At 44.3% G+C, this 15,522-nt stretch overlaps 1 protein-coding gene across 6 annotated transcripts in view; it reads right to left on the bottom strand.

Annotated features, from left to right (window-relative positions):
- The window catches only part of PLEKHG1 (pleckstrin homology and RhoGEF domain containing G1), a 283,450-nt gene that overhangs the window by 159,258 nt on the left and 108,670 nt on the right, over positions 1 to 15,522 (bottom strand). For 2 of the 6 annotated variants that reach the window (XM_075596565.1, XM_075596566.1), the window contains one exon: positions 3,639 to 3,751. The exons of the other annotated variants lie outside the window; for them this stretch is intronic. In XM_075596565.1, coding sequence (XP_075452680.1) covers positions 3,639 to 3,681 — 43 coding nt within the window. In that variant the 5' untranslated portion in view covers positions 3,682 to 3,751. The remainder of the gene's footprint in view (positions 1 to 3,638; positions 3,752 to 15,522) is intronic. 6 annotated transcript variants of the gene reach the window in all.

Raw genomic sequence — 15,522 nt, 5'->3', positions numbered from 1 at the left:
GGGGGGTGTGGGGGAATAGGGGGGAGAGGGGGGGGGAGAAAAAGAGGGGGGAGGAGGGGGGGAAAGGAGGGGGGGGACGTGGGACATGTGAGTGTGTGGGGGGAGGGGTGGAAGAGGGGGGGTATGCATGAGGAAGGGGGGAAGGGGGAGGGGGGGGCGATTGCGTGTCTGGGTTACAGGGGGGGGGGAAGGATAGAGGGGAAGCAAGGTGTTAATTGAGATATAACAGTTATATTATTTTAATCTACTCACGACCTCCGGATCATCACTATTAACTTATGATTTTAAGTTCTTTGATTCAGTCTGGGTGGCCCGTCTTCCTGGTATCCTAGCCGCCCCTAGTCCCACAGACTGGGGACCCCTGTGGCAACGGGGTCCATGGATCGTTGGCGGAAAGGCTGGATGCCGACACCGACCCCCCCCCCCTCCCCCCAATCTAGAGCTCCGCTCCACGGGACCGGAGAAACCGGCAAAAGGAGGGGGAGGGAGATCACATTTAAAGCGGGACCGAAAAGCCGGAGATTGAGGCTGGTGGGGGCAAAACCGGGATCTAAATTCCTCTTATGCTCCGGAGTTAGAAGATCAGCGATCCTGCTGCTCCGGGTTGAGTCAGTCGGTTTCCCGGTCTTACCGTCGGCGGACGGGATCCTATTCGGAGTCATCGCGGGAGTAGGCGACTCGTGAACCAACTTGGAGGGCGGTGTGCTGTGTCAGCTCATCCTAGAAGTTGGCGGCTTACTTCTTGGTGCTGTTCTGGTCTGGTAAGATGATTTTAACGGTGAGCAGAGGCGCCCCCCCTCCTCGAAGTCTCCTCAGAGCCATCTCGAGAACAGGCGCCTCGTGACTTCACATTGGGAGTGGAGGTTGGCGCCGGATTACCATGGGGGTCCGCGGCCCGCGCTCCAGTGCCGCGGCGGTTGTCATTTTTCTCTAGGGTGTTGGGCCGCAATTCTCTCCGATGTTCGGGGGGGGTCTCCTGATGTATTTTCAGCGGTAGGATTGGTCGTTATCCACGTTTGAGGTGGAGTTAGACCTAATGCTTTTGCGAAGGGGGCCATGTCCACGGGGTATTTCATGGACAGGAACTTTCCATTCCTGTTAACTGTGAGTCTGAAAGGGAATCCCCATCTGTATTGGATTCCTTTCTCGCGGAGTAGGTTGGTTAAGGGTTTTAATTCACGTCTGCGGTCTCTCGTTGCCTTTGACAAGTCGTTATAGACTTGGAGAGTTTCATTTTGAAAGGTTATTTCCCCCAGGTCCCGGCAGGCCGCAATTATTTTTTCTTTTGATGTGTATTTATGCATCTTTATTATAATGTCCCTACGCCGCCTCGGGTCGTCTGATTTAGGTCCTAGGGCACGATGAGCCCTATCCATTTCGAGCTCTTTCTCCTCCAGCTCCCCGCTCCAGCTCCCCGCATACTAGGTTAAAGAGCTCCATGAGGTATGGTCGGAGTTGATCCTGTGCGACCGACTCCGGTACGTTCCGGACGCGGATGTTTTGGCGCCGGTCACGATTTTCTTGCTCCTCCATAGCTTCTTTAAGGAGGGTGATCTCTTCTCCTAGACGGCCTATCTCTTCCTCCGCTTCACTCTGTCTTTGTTGAGACTCAGTGAGTTTTTTCTCCAGGGTAGTTGTTTTCTCTGTCAGCCCTGAGATTTCCTTCCTTATGTCGCTCACTGCGGTTCTGAGCTCAGTCTGAAAGGAAGATTGGAGCGTCGTTGCCATAGCCCCCAGGAGTTCTTCCAAGTATGCCCTGGTTATGGGTTGATCAGGGCTTGCTGGGGTGCGATCTTTTGGCTGGGTTTTTTTCCCTGAAAGCGCCGTGGCGCCATGCGGTCCGCCGCCATCTTGAGGCTCCATCGTGCTGTCCCTGGCCCGTTGCGACGGAGAAAAGTATTTGGCAACTCCCTGATTGCTCGCTTTTTTGGCTTTTGACATCGCCTAGTTCTTTAGCTATCCGGGGGTGTAAGTGTTACCCGGCAATTTTGGGGAAAAATGTGGGATTTGCGTCTTTTAATGCGCGGGTCTATGGAGCTCCTCTTCTACCCGTCCATACCGGGTGACGTCCCCGGAAGTCCCCCCATTAGGTTTTATTTAAAATCATGCATGTCCCCTTTAATTATGGGGGGTGGGCTGTGTACAGGCTCTTTGTGCACTTCTGCAAAAGTGCTCTTTCCCCAGGGGATGTCACTTCTGGGTCTTCCCAATCTCCTGGAGTCCCTGGTCTGTGGTTTGTGGTTTTTGGGGAGTGGGGAGGGGGGGGGGGGGGTGGTGGTGTAGGGGGCCGGGGTAGTCCGCACACTCTGCAGGCACTTCTGCAGAGTGCCGGGTCAAAATGGCCGCCCCCGCTCCTCTCAACTCCCTGCTGCAGCCCCACCAACCTCCAGTCGCACACTTGCAGCCGCCCGGGGACTAACGGCAGACAGCCTCTCGTCCCGCTTCTTACCCGGCCACCCACGCACTGTGGGGTCAAGGAGGAGCGCCGCTCTCAGCCGCGTCCGGGCCGTCCCCTGGGGAAAATGGCTGCCGCACCACGTCTCCCGGCCCCTACGTGCTCTCCGCCGGCTGGTTGGTGTTTTTTTTTAAATTTTATTATTTATTTAGTAGCTCCGCCGCCCGCGCCTTCCGCTGGTGTATTTGGGGGTAATTCCCTGTGGGTTTGCAGGGGAAAGGCTGCTTTACGGGGCTTTGGGGCCCGGAGCTCTTGAGCTGCACGTCTTCTCGGCTCTGCAGTTGGCCACGCCCATTCTTATCCCAAATCTCGCATAAGTAAGCTTTCAAATGTTGGTCAATATGGTTATGGTTAAAATTAGAGGCGGACTCCAAATTAGTGAGACTCATAGAAAATGTGTTGATAGTTGGTGCCTGCAGTGTCCTTCCTTCCCCCCCTGAGTAGGATCCCTCTATTTTATGCCTGGGAGAACCCTGGTTCAGGAAATAGTAACCTTCAACATCTCAGCACATTGTAGAAGTAAAGATGTCTGCCTGCAGGAATGAGTGTAGTTGTGCAGCAATAGCTGGCATACTGAAAAATACGTTACTGGCATCGATCATTTGTAATTGTTTTTCAACTTGAATCTTATAGACATTTTTTAGGGGTTGAGGGGTGCAGCAAAATAAAAGGGAAGGGGGAGGGAAAGGAAATTGTGTGGTAGACCCGGCACCTTCTCACGCACAGCTGATTCAAAAGTATATACAATGAGCTTTTAAAAAAAACCTATTCATCCCAAGGGCAGTACAAACAACACAGGGCCATCTCTTAAGGTTGTAGGGAAGGAGATTGTTGCTGGTGCAAAGGAAAGGGTTCTATACAGTAAGGGCAGTTAGAATGTGGAATTCATTACCTATGGAGACTGTGATGGCAGATACAATAGATTTGTTCAAAAAAAGGTTGGACATCTTTGTTTACAAAGGAAAGGTATACAGGGATATACCAAATCAGTAAACATGGGAATGATGTTGACCCAGGGAGAAATCTGATGGCCATTATTCGGAGTCAGGAAGGAATTTATTTTCCGCTTATGAGACATCATTGGATGATGTTTCACTGGGTTTTTCTGTTTGTCTTACTCTGGATCAAAAATACTGTAAGTACAAATATAGAATAAAGTATCTGTTGTCTAAATTTAACATACCTGTAGGTTGATCTTGGTGGCCGTATGTCTTTTTCAACCTCATCTACTATGTAAAACTATGGTCAGTGATGCTTTATGCATGTCCTGCTGCAGCGTGCCACGGGTTGCAATATCTGTGTATAGATATAGATAAAGTCATCTGGTGTAACTTTAGCTCTGCCTTTTGGCTCTTACTCAAGAGAAGTGAGAGTTGGGGTAACACAGTTAACAAAGATAACTTCCATTCAAGTGAATAGAATCTGACACATTGTTAACAGTACAGTGAGCTGAAATACGATGTTAAAAATAATAATAAAAAGCCCATGAATTGCTCCTTTAAGAGCTGCTCGGGGAGACAGAGAGAGATACAGCTTCTCTCTGGGTCTCCTCTGCAGAGCTCTTACAGACTGGTGACTGGACCGGAAGGATAAACACTACCGGGGTCCCATTCAGAAGCAGAAACCACTGCAGAGTTAATCATCTCCGGCTGCTTTCTGTTTTCACGGCCGTGATTGCATGCGGTTGCACTGCGCTGCGGCGGCACACGATCGCGGCCCAGAAAACAGTAAGTCTGGACACATCTGTTAGTCGCTTGCGGAGTGCAGAATATTATTTATATATTTATTTTATTTATAAAAGGTTTTACCAGGAAGTAATACATTGAGAGTTACCTCTCGTTTTCAAGTATGTCCTGGGCACAAAGTTATGATGACAAATACATGGTTACAAATACATGGTTACATACAGTAGGAGAGCAGGGTTATACATTATATATAAAGACATTGCATTATATTATGTGAACAGGGTTATACATTAAATATGAAGGCATTGCATGAACAGATAAAGATAAAATAAGTTAAAGGCATATGTAACAGTTACAGACCATATTAAAATGTGAGACAGCTTTAGTTTTGAAACAACTTAGATTGGTGGCGGCTTTGAGAGTCTCAGGTAGATTGTTTCAGTTGTGGGGTGCACGGTAAGAGAAGGAGGAGCGGCCGAATACTTTGTTGAACCTTGGGACCATGAAAAGTCCATTGGAGTCAGATCTCAGATGATAAGTGCTGCATGTGGTAGGGGTTAGGAGCTTGTTCAGATATGGGGGTAGCTTGCCCAAGAAGTATTTGAAGACAAGACAGGAGAGATGAGCTTTGCGCCTAGACTCGAGTGATGGCCAATCTAGTTCTTTGAGCATTTCACAGTGATATGTGTTCTAGTTACATTGGAGGACAAAGCGGCATATTGAATTGTAGAGGGTGTCTATTTTGTTAAGGTGAGTTTGGGGTGCCGAGCCGTATACTATGTCTCCATAGTCTATAATTGGTACTAGCATCTGCTGTGCGATGCGCTTTCTGACCAGCGGGCTTAGGGAGGATTTGTTCCGATAAAGTACGCCTAGTTTGGCATAGGTTTTGGATATTAGGGTATTAATGTGCAACTCAAATGTTAAATGGGAGTCGAACCATATGCCCAGATATTTAAAACTAGTAACAGGGCCAAGGATGGTATTAGAGCTGGTTTTCATCTGAAGCTTTGTCATTGGTAGCTTTAGAAATTTAGCCTTGGTCTCAAATACCATTGTTGCAGAATTGTCAGTGTTTAAAAACAGTTTGTTTTGAGAAATCTAATTTTCAAGTCTCAAAAAATCAGATTGAAGTATGTGTTCAAGGTCAGAGAGGAGAGGGCTGTGTGCATATATGTCATCTGCATACATGTGTATTGAAGCTCCCTTACAAGCTGTAGGAAGTTCATTGATGAACATCAAGAAGAGTAAAGACCCCAGAAAAGAGCCTTGCGGGACACCATAGGTGATATCCAAGGGGTTGGAGTTAGAGCCTGAGATAGACACATGTTGGGATCTACCTGATTGGTAGGAATGAAACCAGTTTAAAGCATGCTTCCCTATTGCAGAGCACTGGAGTTTGTTAACCAAGATAACATGTTCAAAAGCCTTTGCAAAATCTAGGAATATTGCATCAGTAAGTTGTCCCAGTTCCATTCCACACTGGATCTCATTGCAAACATGATCTCCCCAATAAAAAAGAGCGGGTACTTTATGGCGTAGCTACTACATCATGACAGCCCTGGAGTGCCAGACCCCATGACATAATAGCTAGGCTCAAGGGCACCCAAAAAATCAAGCTAGTAATTGATTTTTATTTTTGAAGCTCAACACATGAATAGCTACTACAGTATTTATTCAACTGTTTTTTTAGGGCATGCCCATCACTATATGCCCATAGTTTCAATAAAAATAACAACATCTGTCATAATTATAGACGACAGTATATCATGTCGTAATTATAGACGATAGTATATCATGTCGTAATTATAGACGATAGTATATCATGTCGTAATTATAGACGACAGTATATCATGTCGTAATTATAGACGATAGTATATCATGTCGTAATTATAGATGATAGTATATCATGTCGTAATTATAGACGATAGTATATCATGTCGTAATTATAGACGACAGTATATCATGTTGTAATTATAGACGATAGTATATCGTGTCGTAATTATAGACGATAGTATAACATGCACACAATATCCTATTATAGATTTGTATAGATTTGCAAATGTTTTTATTAATCCTGGGGGGGTGGGGGGAATATACCTTTGTCTGCCACAAAAAGAGAGGTCCGTTGAATATTTCTAAGAATGATTTGATATTCTGTGCGTTTCAAAACTATGGCCCAGATCCACAAAAAGGTGCTAAGCTTTAGCACGCTTTTACTCCCATGTGAGCCGAGGCGTGCTAAAGTTTAGCATGCTTTTGAGGATCTGGGTCTGTTTTTGACAGATACTGCTGCTTTAACCTTCCTAAAAGATGTAAATGGTAACACTTGGATTTGTAGTACAGTGTGCAAGTACATTTATTACATTTCGTCAGATTTCTCATCTCCAGTAAGAGCTACTTAACCCAGCTCTGGTTTCTAAATGTGTTTGAAGAGGTGTAGCTGACTGGAATACTTAGCACTGGCTGGCCCTTAGCCAGCAAAAACTCCATAGAAACTTTTGTACTCCATTGTGTCCACACAGGCAGCAGAAAAAAAAATATAGCAGCGGTATCAGTATTTAGAGGTGCAGTTTCACTTAGCAACGTATATTGAGGCTGCAATAGGCAGCGGTCACGGAGGGGATTTGGGGAGGATGAAATACTCTGATTTACAAACCTAACGTTGCACTTCTATTTAAAGGAGCAATCCAAGCAGGAGATATTTTTTATTTTAAACACAGGTTTGAAACAGGAGGTTTTTGTGGAGATGAACCCCATTCATTTAAGTTCCGGGTCCCACTGCTTCCAGCGTTACTTGCCTCAGACGGGGGTGCTGGTATCTCCTGTACATTTAAAGCTCCCTCGTCACGTGGGCCAATAAGGAGCCACACCGAATGATGTCACAGCTTCCTATTGGCCCGCAGGAGTTTTGAAAAGTGGCCATTATGTGAACCCCAGTAGCCGAACCGGAGCGGCTACCTGCTCCTCCTATAGAGGTGTCTTCAGAAGCAGGGGGTCCCCACGGCTGAAATCAAGGTTTTAGCTCCGGAGACCCAATGCTTTGTTAAAAAAATAAATAAAATCGCCGACTTGGATTGCCGCTTTAAAAAGAATAGCAGATCGGTTTTAAAAAAACAAATAAAAAAAACACAACACCTGCCTTTCTGTTCTCCTATAATATTAACCTTTTAAAGGGGAAGTCCCTCCTAGGACAAAGGTGAACTCATTGAAATAACTTGATTAGAAGGTTAAGTGTAGATGGGAGACTTTATTGAAGCAAATCAGACAAGTACTGTGTGAGCGTTTTTAGATTTCAGTTTTTAAACGTTGAATGTAAACAAATGCTTTGACGGGGTTTACAGTCTTCATCTGATCTCTTTGGTGATATGACGGTCAGTCCTCAAATGTACGTGTCAATAGTGTTCTTTTTTCCCCCCTTTGTAAATTGCTGCTGAAGCTATCAGATCAACATTATAGCCCCACAGATAAACAATAAACACATGTAGCTGAATTAATCAGAAAAGCAAACATGAGGATTTTTCAGCAGGATACAAATAAGTAAGATGTTGCCATTAATCCTTTGAGTGCCCGAGTGTCATGGCCCCTCCGTCACTGGCGATCACGTGATCGCTCGCTCACTGATGACGGAACGGAAGAGGCGGAGTTCTCCGTTCCTCTTACTGTAAGATTGCGTTCTACACGACCGCGACCTCCTCTGCAAAAATGAGCAGTAAGATTATGATGTAGCTACTACAGTATGTCATGGGACCTCTGGAGCAGGGCCGGCTCCATGGCAGTGCCATTGCACCAAGCCATGCTCTTTCAGAGACCCTGCGCTCTTTCTCACAACATTTAAACTGATTGCCGAGGGAGAGCGCAAGGCCTCTATAAGCTCCGGAATCTCCTCCTGCTCCTCATCTTCGTAGAGAAGGAGAAAAAAAGGAGAAAAACTGGAAGAGCACTTCTGTAGGTATCAATAAAGTAGAAAGGACTGTGCGTATCCCATAAAAAGATTATTTCTTGCTCATGGAAAAACAGGGCAATGGAGAGCCCTACCAACGTTTCCCGCTTCACAGAGCGCGTTCTCCGCCATCTTTTCCTTGTGTCGACACGTCACCGTGACAATGTGACGTCCTATGACGCCATGCCACCATGACAACGTAACATCACGATGTCGTGTCGCCATGACAACACGACGTAGCTGGAGATGTCGGAGATGGAAAGAGGCCTGCACTCTCCCCCAGCACTGAGCCCCACCAAACTCCCAGATGACTCTGCCCTGGAGTGCCAGACCCATTAACATGGTAGCTACATCTGTAGGCACCCAGGTTATGTCAGCAACCCCCCAGAAGCCTATAAGTTTGTATAGCTTAATTGTTGTAGCTTTCTCCCTGAGCATCTGAGCATGTCCTGCTCCCTATACATCTCCTATAGAGGAATTATGACAAAGCCATCACTGCCATAGGAGCCAATGTGTTAATGTAGCCCCATGTAGTACAAAGGAGAGAGAGGGAGTAGGTGGTATGATACCTTTTATTGGACCAACAAGTAGTTGATATGTTACAAGCTTTCAAACCTCTCAGGGTCCTTCATTTGGTAGCCCCATACACACCCCAATCATGTGTGCTAAATTAACTTTGGATGTTGGTGTGCACCATTGCCACTCTATGGCCTTTATTCAATATGCTGAGGGCTGAAAAAGAGATCAAATCCATTCAAATGAATGGAACTAAACTCTTCTCCAACACATGGAAGATGGCTTCACACCGTATTGAATGGTGACCAATAGGTGAAGAGTGGAACATTTAAAGTGCGTCCATGTTCCTCTCTATGCCAGTACATTCATTCCTGGGAGGGTGGTTCTACTTTAACTCAGAAATCCTGCTTCCTTTTCTTTTCTTTAGAGTTATAGAATTGCAGCAGGGGGGGGGGGGACCAGCGGGGGTCTCGAGGGCTGAACTGTGTTAATCTCAGCTACGGGAATCCCCTGCTTCCCGAGATACTCACCCGTAGGGGGTGTGGTAGCAGCTCCGGCTGGTGGGGCTATCGAAATGACAGATTTAAAGCTTCCACGTCACACAGGCCAATAGGACGCCGTGACATCATACCTTGCGGTTTCCTATTGCCCCACGTAACCGGGACATTTAAACCTGCAGAGATACTACCGGCACCCCTTACAAAGTGTAAGTATCTCAGAAAGCAGGGGGTCCCGAAGCTGAAATTAACGTGGTTCAGCTCCCTGCTTCCCACCTAGGGGTGAAAAAACCCCAAATAGTTTGGGGAGCATAATGCTCATTTAAAATACTTCATTGCGGCAATTCACATTCAAAATGTGTCCATTCATGTCTCACCTATAATTTGCTTCCAACCAAAGTGCAAACAAGCATTATAAATACATGTCTTATATTCCTGCTGGCTGAGATGTAGACACCGCAGACAGCAGTCTGTCTTGGTGGCAAAAAGTCCTTATGAGGCAACTCTACGATGCCCTAGAAGTAGCATGTGGTTATTTGCTAAACATGGTTATGTTAGCACTAGAGCATAAGGCATAAGTATAGCCTAATGCAACCCAGTAATTAGGTACAGTTCTATGGGTCCAGACATGCATTATACATTCAATATTGGTCAGCTCTGCTGAACTAAATATGTACGCTTGACTTTAAAAGAAAAAAACCATATGTTTTATATAGACACTATATGTGAAATTAGACCAGAAGAAAAATATAAAAAATCAAATACACAAAGAACAATGTTAAAGCGGCTATCCCAGATGTCTATATGAGATTGACTCATATATCGCTAGTATCTTGTCCCTGAGCAAGTCCTGTTTTTTTAGGAAGTTGGCCAACTTCCGGCATGTACGTGCAGGGAGGGCCTAACCACAGAGGCTGGGCCTGCTACAGGTGGGGGGAGAGAGGGCCAACCAGTGCCGGCTTGCCGGGCCCCCAGCAGCCGCCCCGGACAGATGTTTTGGCTCTCCCCCGACTGTCTGAGGCCCTGATCACACTTTATTGAACAGATCCCAATGGTGCTTAAAATTGTGCATTAAGTGATTAAAAAGGTCTTTTTTAAATTTATATACCAAATCATTACTAAGAGCTGTGTTAGAAAACACAATGTTTTTTTTTATATCAAGCTCCTAAAAGTAGGAATGTTTGTAGTTTCTAAAGACATTTTACAACAGTTTAGCTCCATTCAAATGGGCGGGAGTAAAATCTTCTTCAACATAGGGATGCAGTTTAATAGCATTCTGAAAAAAGGCCAAAGTTTCTAAGCAACATTAACACAGAGGGCTATATTTACAAAGCAGTGATTAGCCATGACACCTAACAGTGTCACTCACGGAGTACTAAACATTAAACCAGGGGTGGCCAACCCATGGCATGCGGGCCACAACGGCATTTGGAATAGCCCAAATCCATGCCCCATCCCGTGGCCATCCGCTATCCCCACCGCGCGTCCTTCCGCCTTATCTCCCAGGGGTGCACCTGGCTGGTACCAGAAGTGGGTCCCAATTTCTGTGGGGCCCCAGTTCTCCTCCCCACCCCTCTTGCTGTGGGACTGAAGGCCTCTCCCCATTGCCCAAAGTAAAAATCTGCAGAGGGGAGGGGGAAGTAGGACAGTGGGCCGGCAAACAATGTGTGCCCATTGATTGGCACGTTGTCTGAAAAACAGGTTGGCCACCCCCTGCATTAAACTAAAGTCAGCAAGGTGAAAGGTCTTTAAGGTGTCTAACGGCACTGTAAGGTGTCACATATTAGCATCGCTTATGCACATCCAGGTGGCTGTAAGTAGAAGTCGACAGAGGCCATATATTTTTTCTTTCATGTGTACCTTTTTAAATTAATAAAAAAAGAAGGGACCAAGTGGTAAATTCTACATAGTCTGAAGCAGCCGCACAGGACGATTATGGGCAAAAATCCCTATAGAATAACGGGGATATTCAAACAAAAACAAGCCTAATGAACTTCTGACTCTATAGAATTTACCCTTAGGTCCCTTACTTTTTTAAACAAACGTTACAGTGGTTTGGTCTGTCAAATTCCCTAAAAAATGCAATGCGGACTAAACAGGTGACATTTTTTGAGTATCAAATATTGCTTTTTGGAGCACAACGACTACACAGGCTGCAACATTCATACATTATGGAACCCGAGACTGCAGGCTGTTTTGGCAATAGATAAAATAAGATGTTTAAGAGGTTACTTTGAGTGTGCAAGCTGTAAAAACTGTCCTGAGGTCTGCACACTATAATTCCTGTTTTTCATTTTTACCAATTTCTGCAAGCTTGCAAAAGTTACGTTTCATCAAACAGGCAATTTGTTTCCCAGAAGTTGGAAGGTGCCAAAAGATTGGTATCGCTTAATGTAAACATTTTAATATTGATGCAAGTTTCACAAGGGAATAAAGCAGCATTCACTTCCTTGTTGACATAACTTGGTTAGGAAACGGTCTGTTGGGGGGGGGGGGGGAAGACATTGCAGCAGAAAAAAGTAGATATACCGGTAGTTTTATGTCTCAGTAATTGTTTGCACATGCCCAACAGAACCCATAAATATTATGTTTACAGCCACCTGCCATAAAACTATCAAATTACACGCAGTCTCCTGCAGCACAAATGAAATGATGTCAGACCTTTTTAGGATTGTTTGTTGACTCAATTGTTTGAACTCGACTGATTTCACCGGAAAGATAACTCGCTGTTATCAATCAAACACTTGGCTAGACTTTGTAGGCAGCACCTGTGAAAAAAAACTGGCAGACACTAAAAATGTTTTTATTACAAATTTATAAGATGGTCACCAGTATACTATCACATTGCTCGATTTGTTCAACGTCAAAAAAAAATAAAAAAAATGAACTATTGAATACATAAAAATATCTGGACATAAAAAAACCCTCCACCGTACAGGGTACAGCAAATAAAAATATCACGTGTGAGCATATTCAAATGTCTCAGACAGGTCCACAAAATGGCCTTTCCCCATTATCTGTTCACATAAAATGCTTCCTCTGCATCCAGGGATTCTGGGTAAGGACATGCCAATGAGCATAGTGTCCCCATTGCTTCTTGTCGATTTTAACATGGAGCCCTGTAAACTTATGCCTGCCGCATTACACAGCTTTTTCAGTCACATCCAGCTTCACATTGCAAAGCCAGCGACCAACCTCACACGGAGACCCAAAAGGTCGAAACAGCTTTGTGCGAGTAGGTTTACTGGCTTTGCACTTCTTTATTCTAGGCTGTGCTGGACAAGCTGTGTAATATAACAGGCATACTGTAAGCTTATAGGGGTCCAAAATGGACAAGAAGCAAAAAGGTGATACTGTGTTCATTTCCCAGAATCCCTTGCTGCAGTGGAAGCACTGTATGCTAAGAGATAATGGTGAAAAACAGGGTTACAGACCTGTATGAGACATGTGACTGCTCACAAGTGGTATCTTTACTTGCTATAAAAATATCTGAATCATGAGCCTTCTTTTACAATCCCTTGTAGCCATATCATATCGATTTTGATTCCATTAAGTTAATGTGAGTATGTAGTAAAACAACAAAGCAACATTTATTAAACAGTTTATGATTTTGATTATCCTTTTAACTGGGGTTTTTTTTTTGTCACCATAGTAAATGCTGGGCTGTGTATAGGAATACCTAAGGAGTCGTGGTGTTTTCCAACTCACAGAGAATGCAAAGCACCAGGCAACACGGGAAGAAAATCTCCTGGGGGAAACCTGCTAGGAAATATAGATATGATGCTATCTCTATGTCTACTAATAATAAGAAAAAAAAAGAAAGCAACAATAAAAAAACACTAAACAAGTCAGTGAATGTTTGTCTACAATCTGGTACAACAGAATGTATTAAAGCCGCAGACCAAGCAATATCCAACATGTGTGTTTTTTTAAAATAAATCATTTCTGTACTATGAGAAAATACGTGTAGCAATATTTTTTTGAAACAACGCTGAATTACATTTTCACGGTATTATAACGTAACAAGCATTTTTTTGTTTCTATAGCAACCATTTACAAAGTCGCATCCCCTTCCTCTTCTGAAACAAGCTCTGGCACACCCATTTTTTAGCCCTGCCCTCACTCTAGTACAGGGGTGCGCAAACTCTTCTTCCTGCGCCCCCCTGCCTGCTCACCTCCTCCCCGCACTCCCCACCCCCCCCCAAACGCAACATCACGTGACCCCGCGGTGTCATTTGACGCTGGGTTGCCATGGTGATGCATCGCTGGAAAGTTAAGATAAGTAAAGTTACAGAGGCCTCGCGCAATCCCCGGGATTTAATTTAAATGCCTTCGGGAAGCGCAATGCCTCTGTAACCGCCACGCCACTCCAGAAAATCTTGTGCCACCAGTTCGCACACCACTGCTGTAGTAGTGCACCAATTGTATCTAGTGACTGCCTCGTCACATGATCTTCCCCACAGAACTTTGCATCTTTGATCCTCTTCTACTGCACTGACAGCCATTTAGTTAACCCCCGAGCCAAATCTTCACTGATCGATCACAGAGAACGTATCGATCGGCAACTTATCATTGTATGAATTGTATTGATGCACATATTAAAGTGAAAAAAAATTGCAGCTTGGACTGCTGCTTTAAGACTTATTAGGAGGTTGGATTAGCTGCATGTGCTCAAGAACGAACCCCTGCATAAAGGCTGAAATGTTAAGGTTATTTGGGTTTTTGGGGTTTAAACGTGACTTACTGGCCTGTAGAGCCGAGGCCCTGTTAACCTGTTGAGTTGAGACCTATTGGCCAAAGTCAGATATGGAGGGAAGGCACCATGCAATTTGGATAGAAAGAGAAGCATTGATACTCGCAAGAGGAAGAGGCACCGTATGATGTGATCTGGAGTGGGAAAGGAGCCTCTTAACTCATTAAGAAAAGGAAGGCAGTCTTGAAATCAACAATGGGGGATTGGGAGATAGGCAAAAAATAAAGGAAGCAAAGGAAGGAACAGCTTTGGTGAGTATAGGAAGAGCCTTGACATAAGCTTTGAGGAGAATGGTAGGAAGTACAAGCAAAGGCGTTAAAATCGGCAAGGGGCAGGTACCTGTAGCAGTCTAGTCTCAGGATAAATTAGTCTTGAGATACAGCTGTAACTTTCAATTAAAGGTGCAATGCCTGTTATGTTAGGTTGCAAAAATACAACATTCTGATAACAATTTAGCAATATCAAAAGCAAGGGAACGGGGGAAGGAGGGAAAGCTCCTGCATCAGCTAAAAGTAATGAGATATTAAATAATATAGTAGGAAATATCAATTTTCATCAATATTTAGGTGACTCAATGGCGTGATGTCACTCCGCAGCACCGGTGGATACACTCCGCTAGCTACATTGTTGTCGGAGCCCCTGTCTCCCAAACGGGCAGCAAGAAAAGTCACAGCGTACCGACACAAAGCTAAGTAAAGTGTTTCAAAGTTTCCCCCCTGTGCAACACAGTGTTACCATGTTCCTAATGTGGTCTATTAGGGGTACTTTGATTTTTTGTAACAGTGGTTACTGGCAGCAGCTATGATTACTGCTGCATGCGTTCTCAATATGTACTGTGGGTGCCACGATACTGATGCATTCACCTACTACCAGCATGTGTTTTTACACTTTATTATACTTACTAATTAAGTGTTTGCCTTTACTTTGAGGATTGTACAGCGATATTTATTATTCTCTGTATTTCTCTGTAGTGAGCCTACCATATTATTCAGTACACATTTACTTATTATATACTTTTTTAGTGCCTACTGTTTATGTGGTTTAGGAGGCTGTAACTGGATACGGTCTCTGAACCGTGCCTCTGGGCTCTACACATGCATACTTTATGCTAGCCCTATTTAGGATCCCATCTTCTCATCATGCTGTCTCCATTCATTTATATATGGATTATGCTGCTTACATTTATGTAGTTGATTATTGTTCACCGGTGTATGTTTGTGTCGTGACCATAAGTTGTTATACAATTACACTATGATGTTACACTAGTTCTGTATTTTAGTTTGGCCATCTTGGTATTTACTTTTTGCTATTAGATTATATTCCTCTGGACCTAGTACTGGTAGAGGTCATTACAGTACCCTACCGTTTTTTTTAGATAATAGTACTGCCATACTATACAGTACGCAGCTACTTATTCCTCTGGAATTAATCTCTATGTACTATAGCCAATATACCATATGGTAATACACATACTAGTGTTCCCTTAGGTCTTCTTCTTATAAATTCTATATGGAGGTCTCTTTTGGTATGTCATTAGGGGGTGGTCCTGGACCTTCTTACCACGCCCCTCTGTACGGAATTTTTTATTATTGATAGTTAATAAATTAGTTTTAATTATATCTCGGAATTCATACTTTATCGTTTTGAGTGCATTCATGAGGGAATCTTTCTGT

The sequence above is a fragment of the Ascaphus truei genome, chromosome 4 (assembly GCF_040206685.1).
Source record: "Ascaphus truei isolate aAscTru1 chromosome 4, aAscTru1.hap1, whole genome shotgun sequence".
In the NCBI taxonomy this organism is placed as follows: Eukaryota; Metazoa; Chordata; class Amphibia; order Anura; family Ascaphidae; genus Ascaphus; species Ascaphus truei.
Note: the sequence above shows the minus strand (reverse complement) of the source record. Positions and strands in the feature narration are given on the sequence as shown.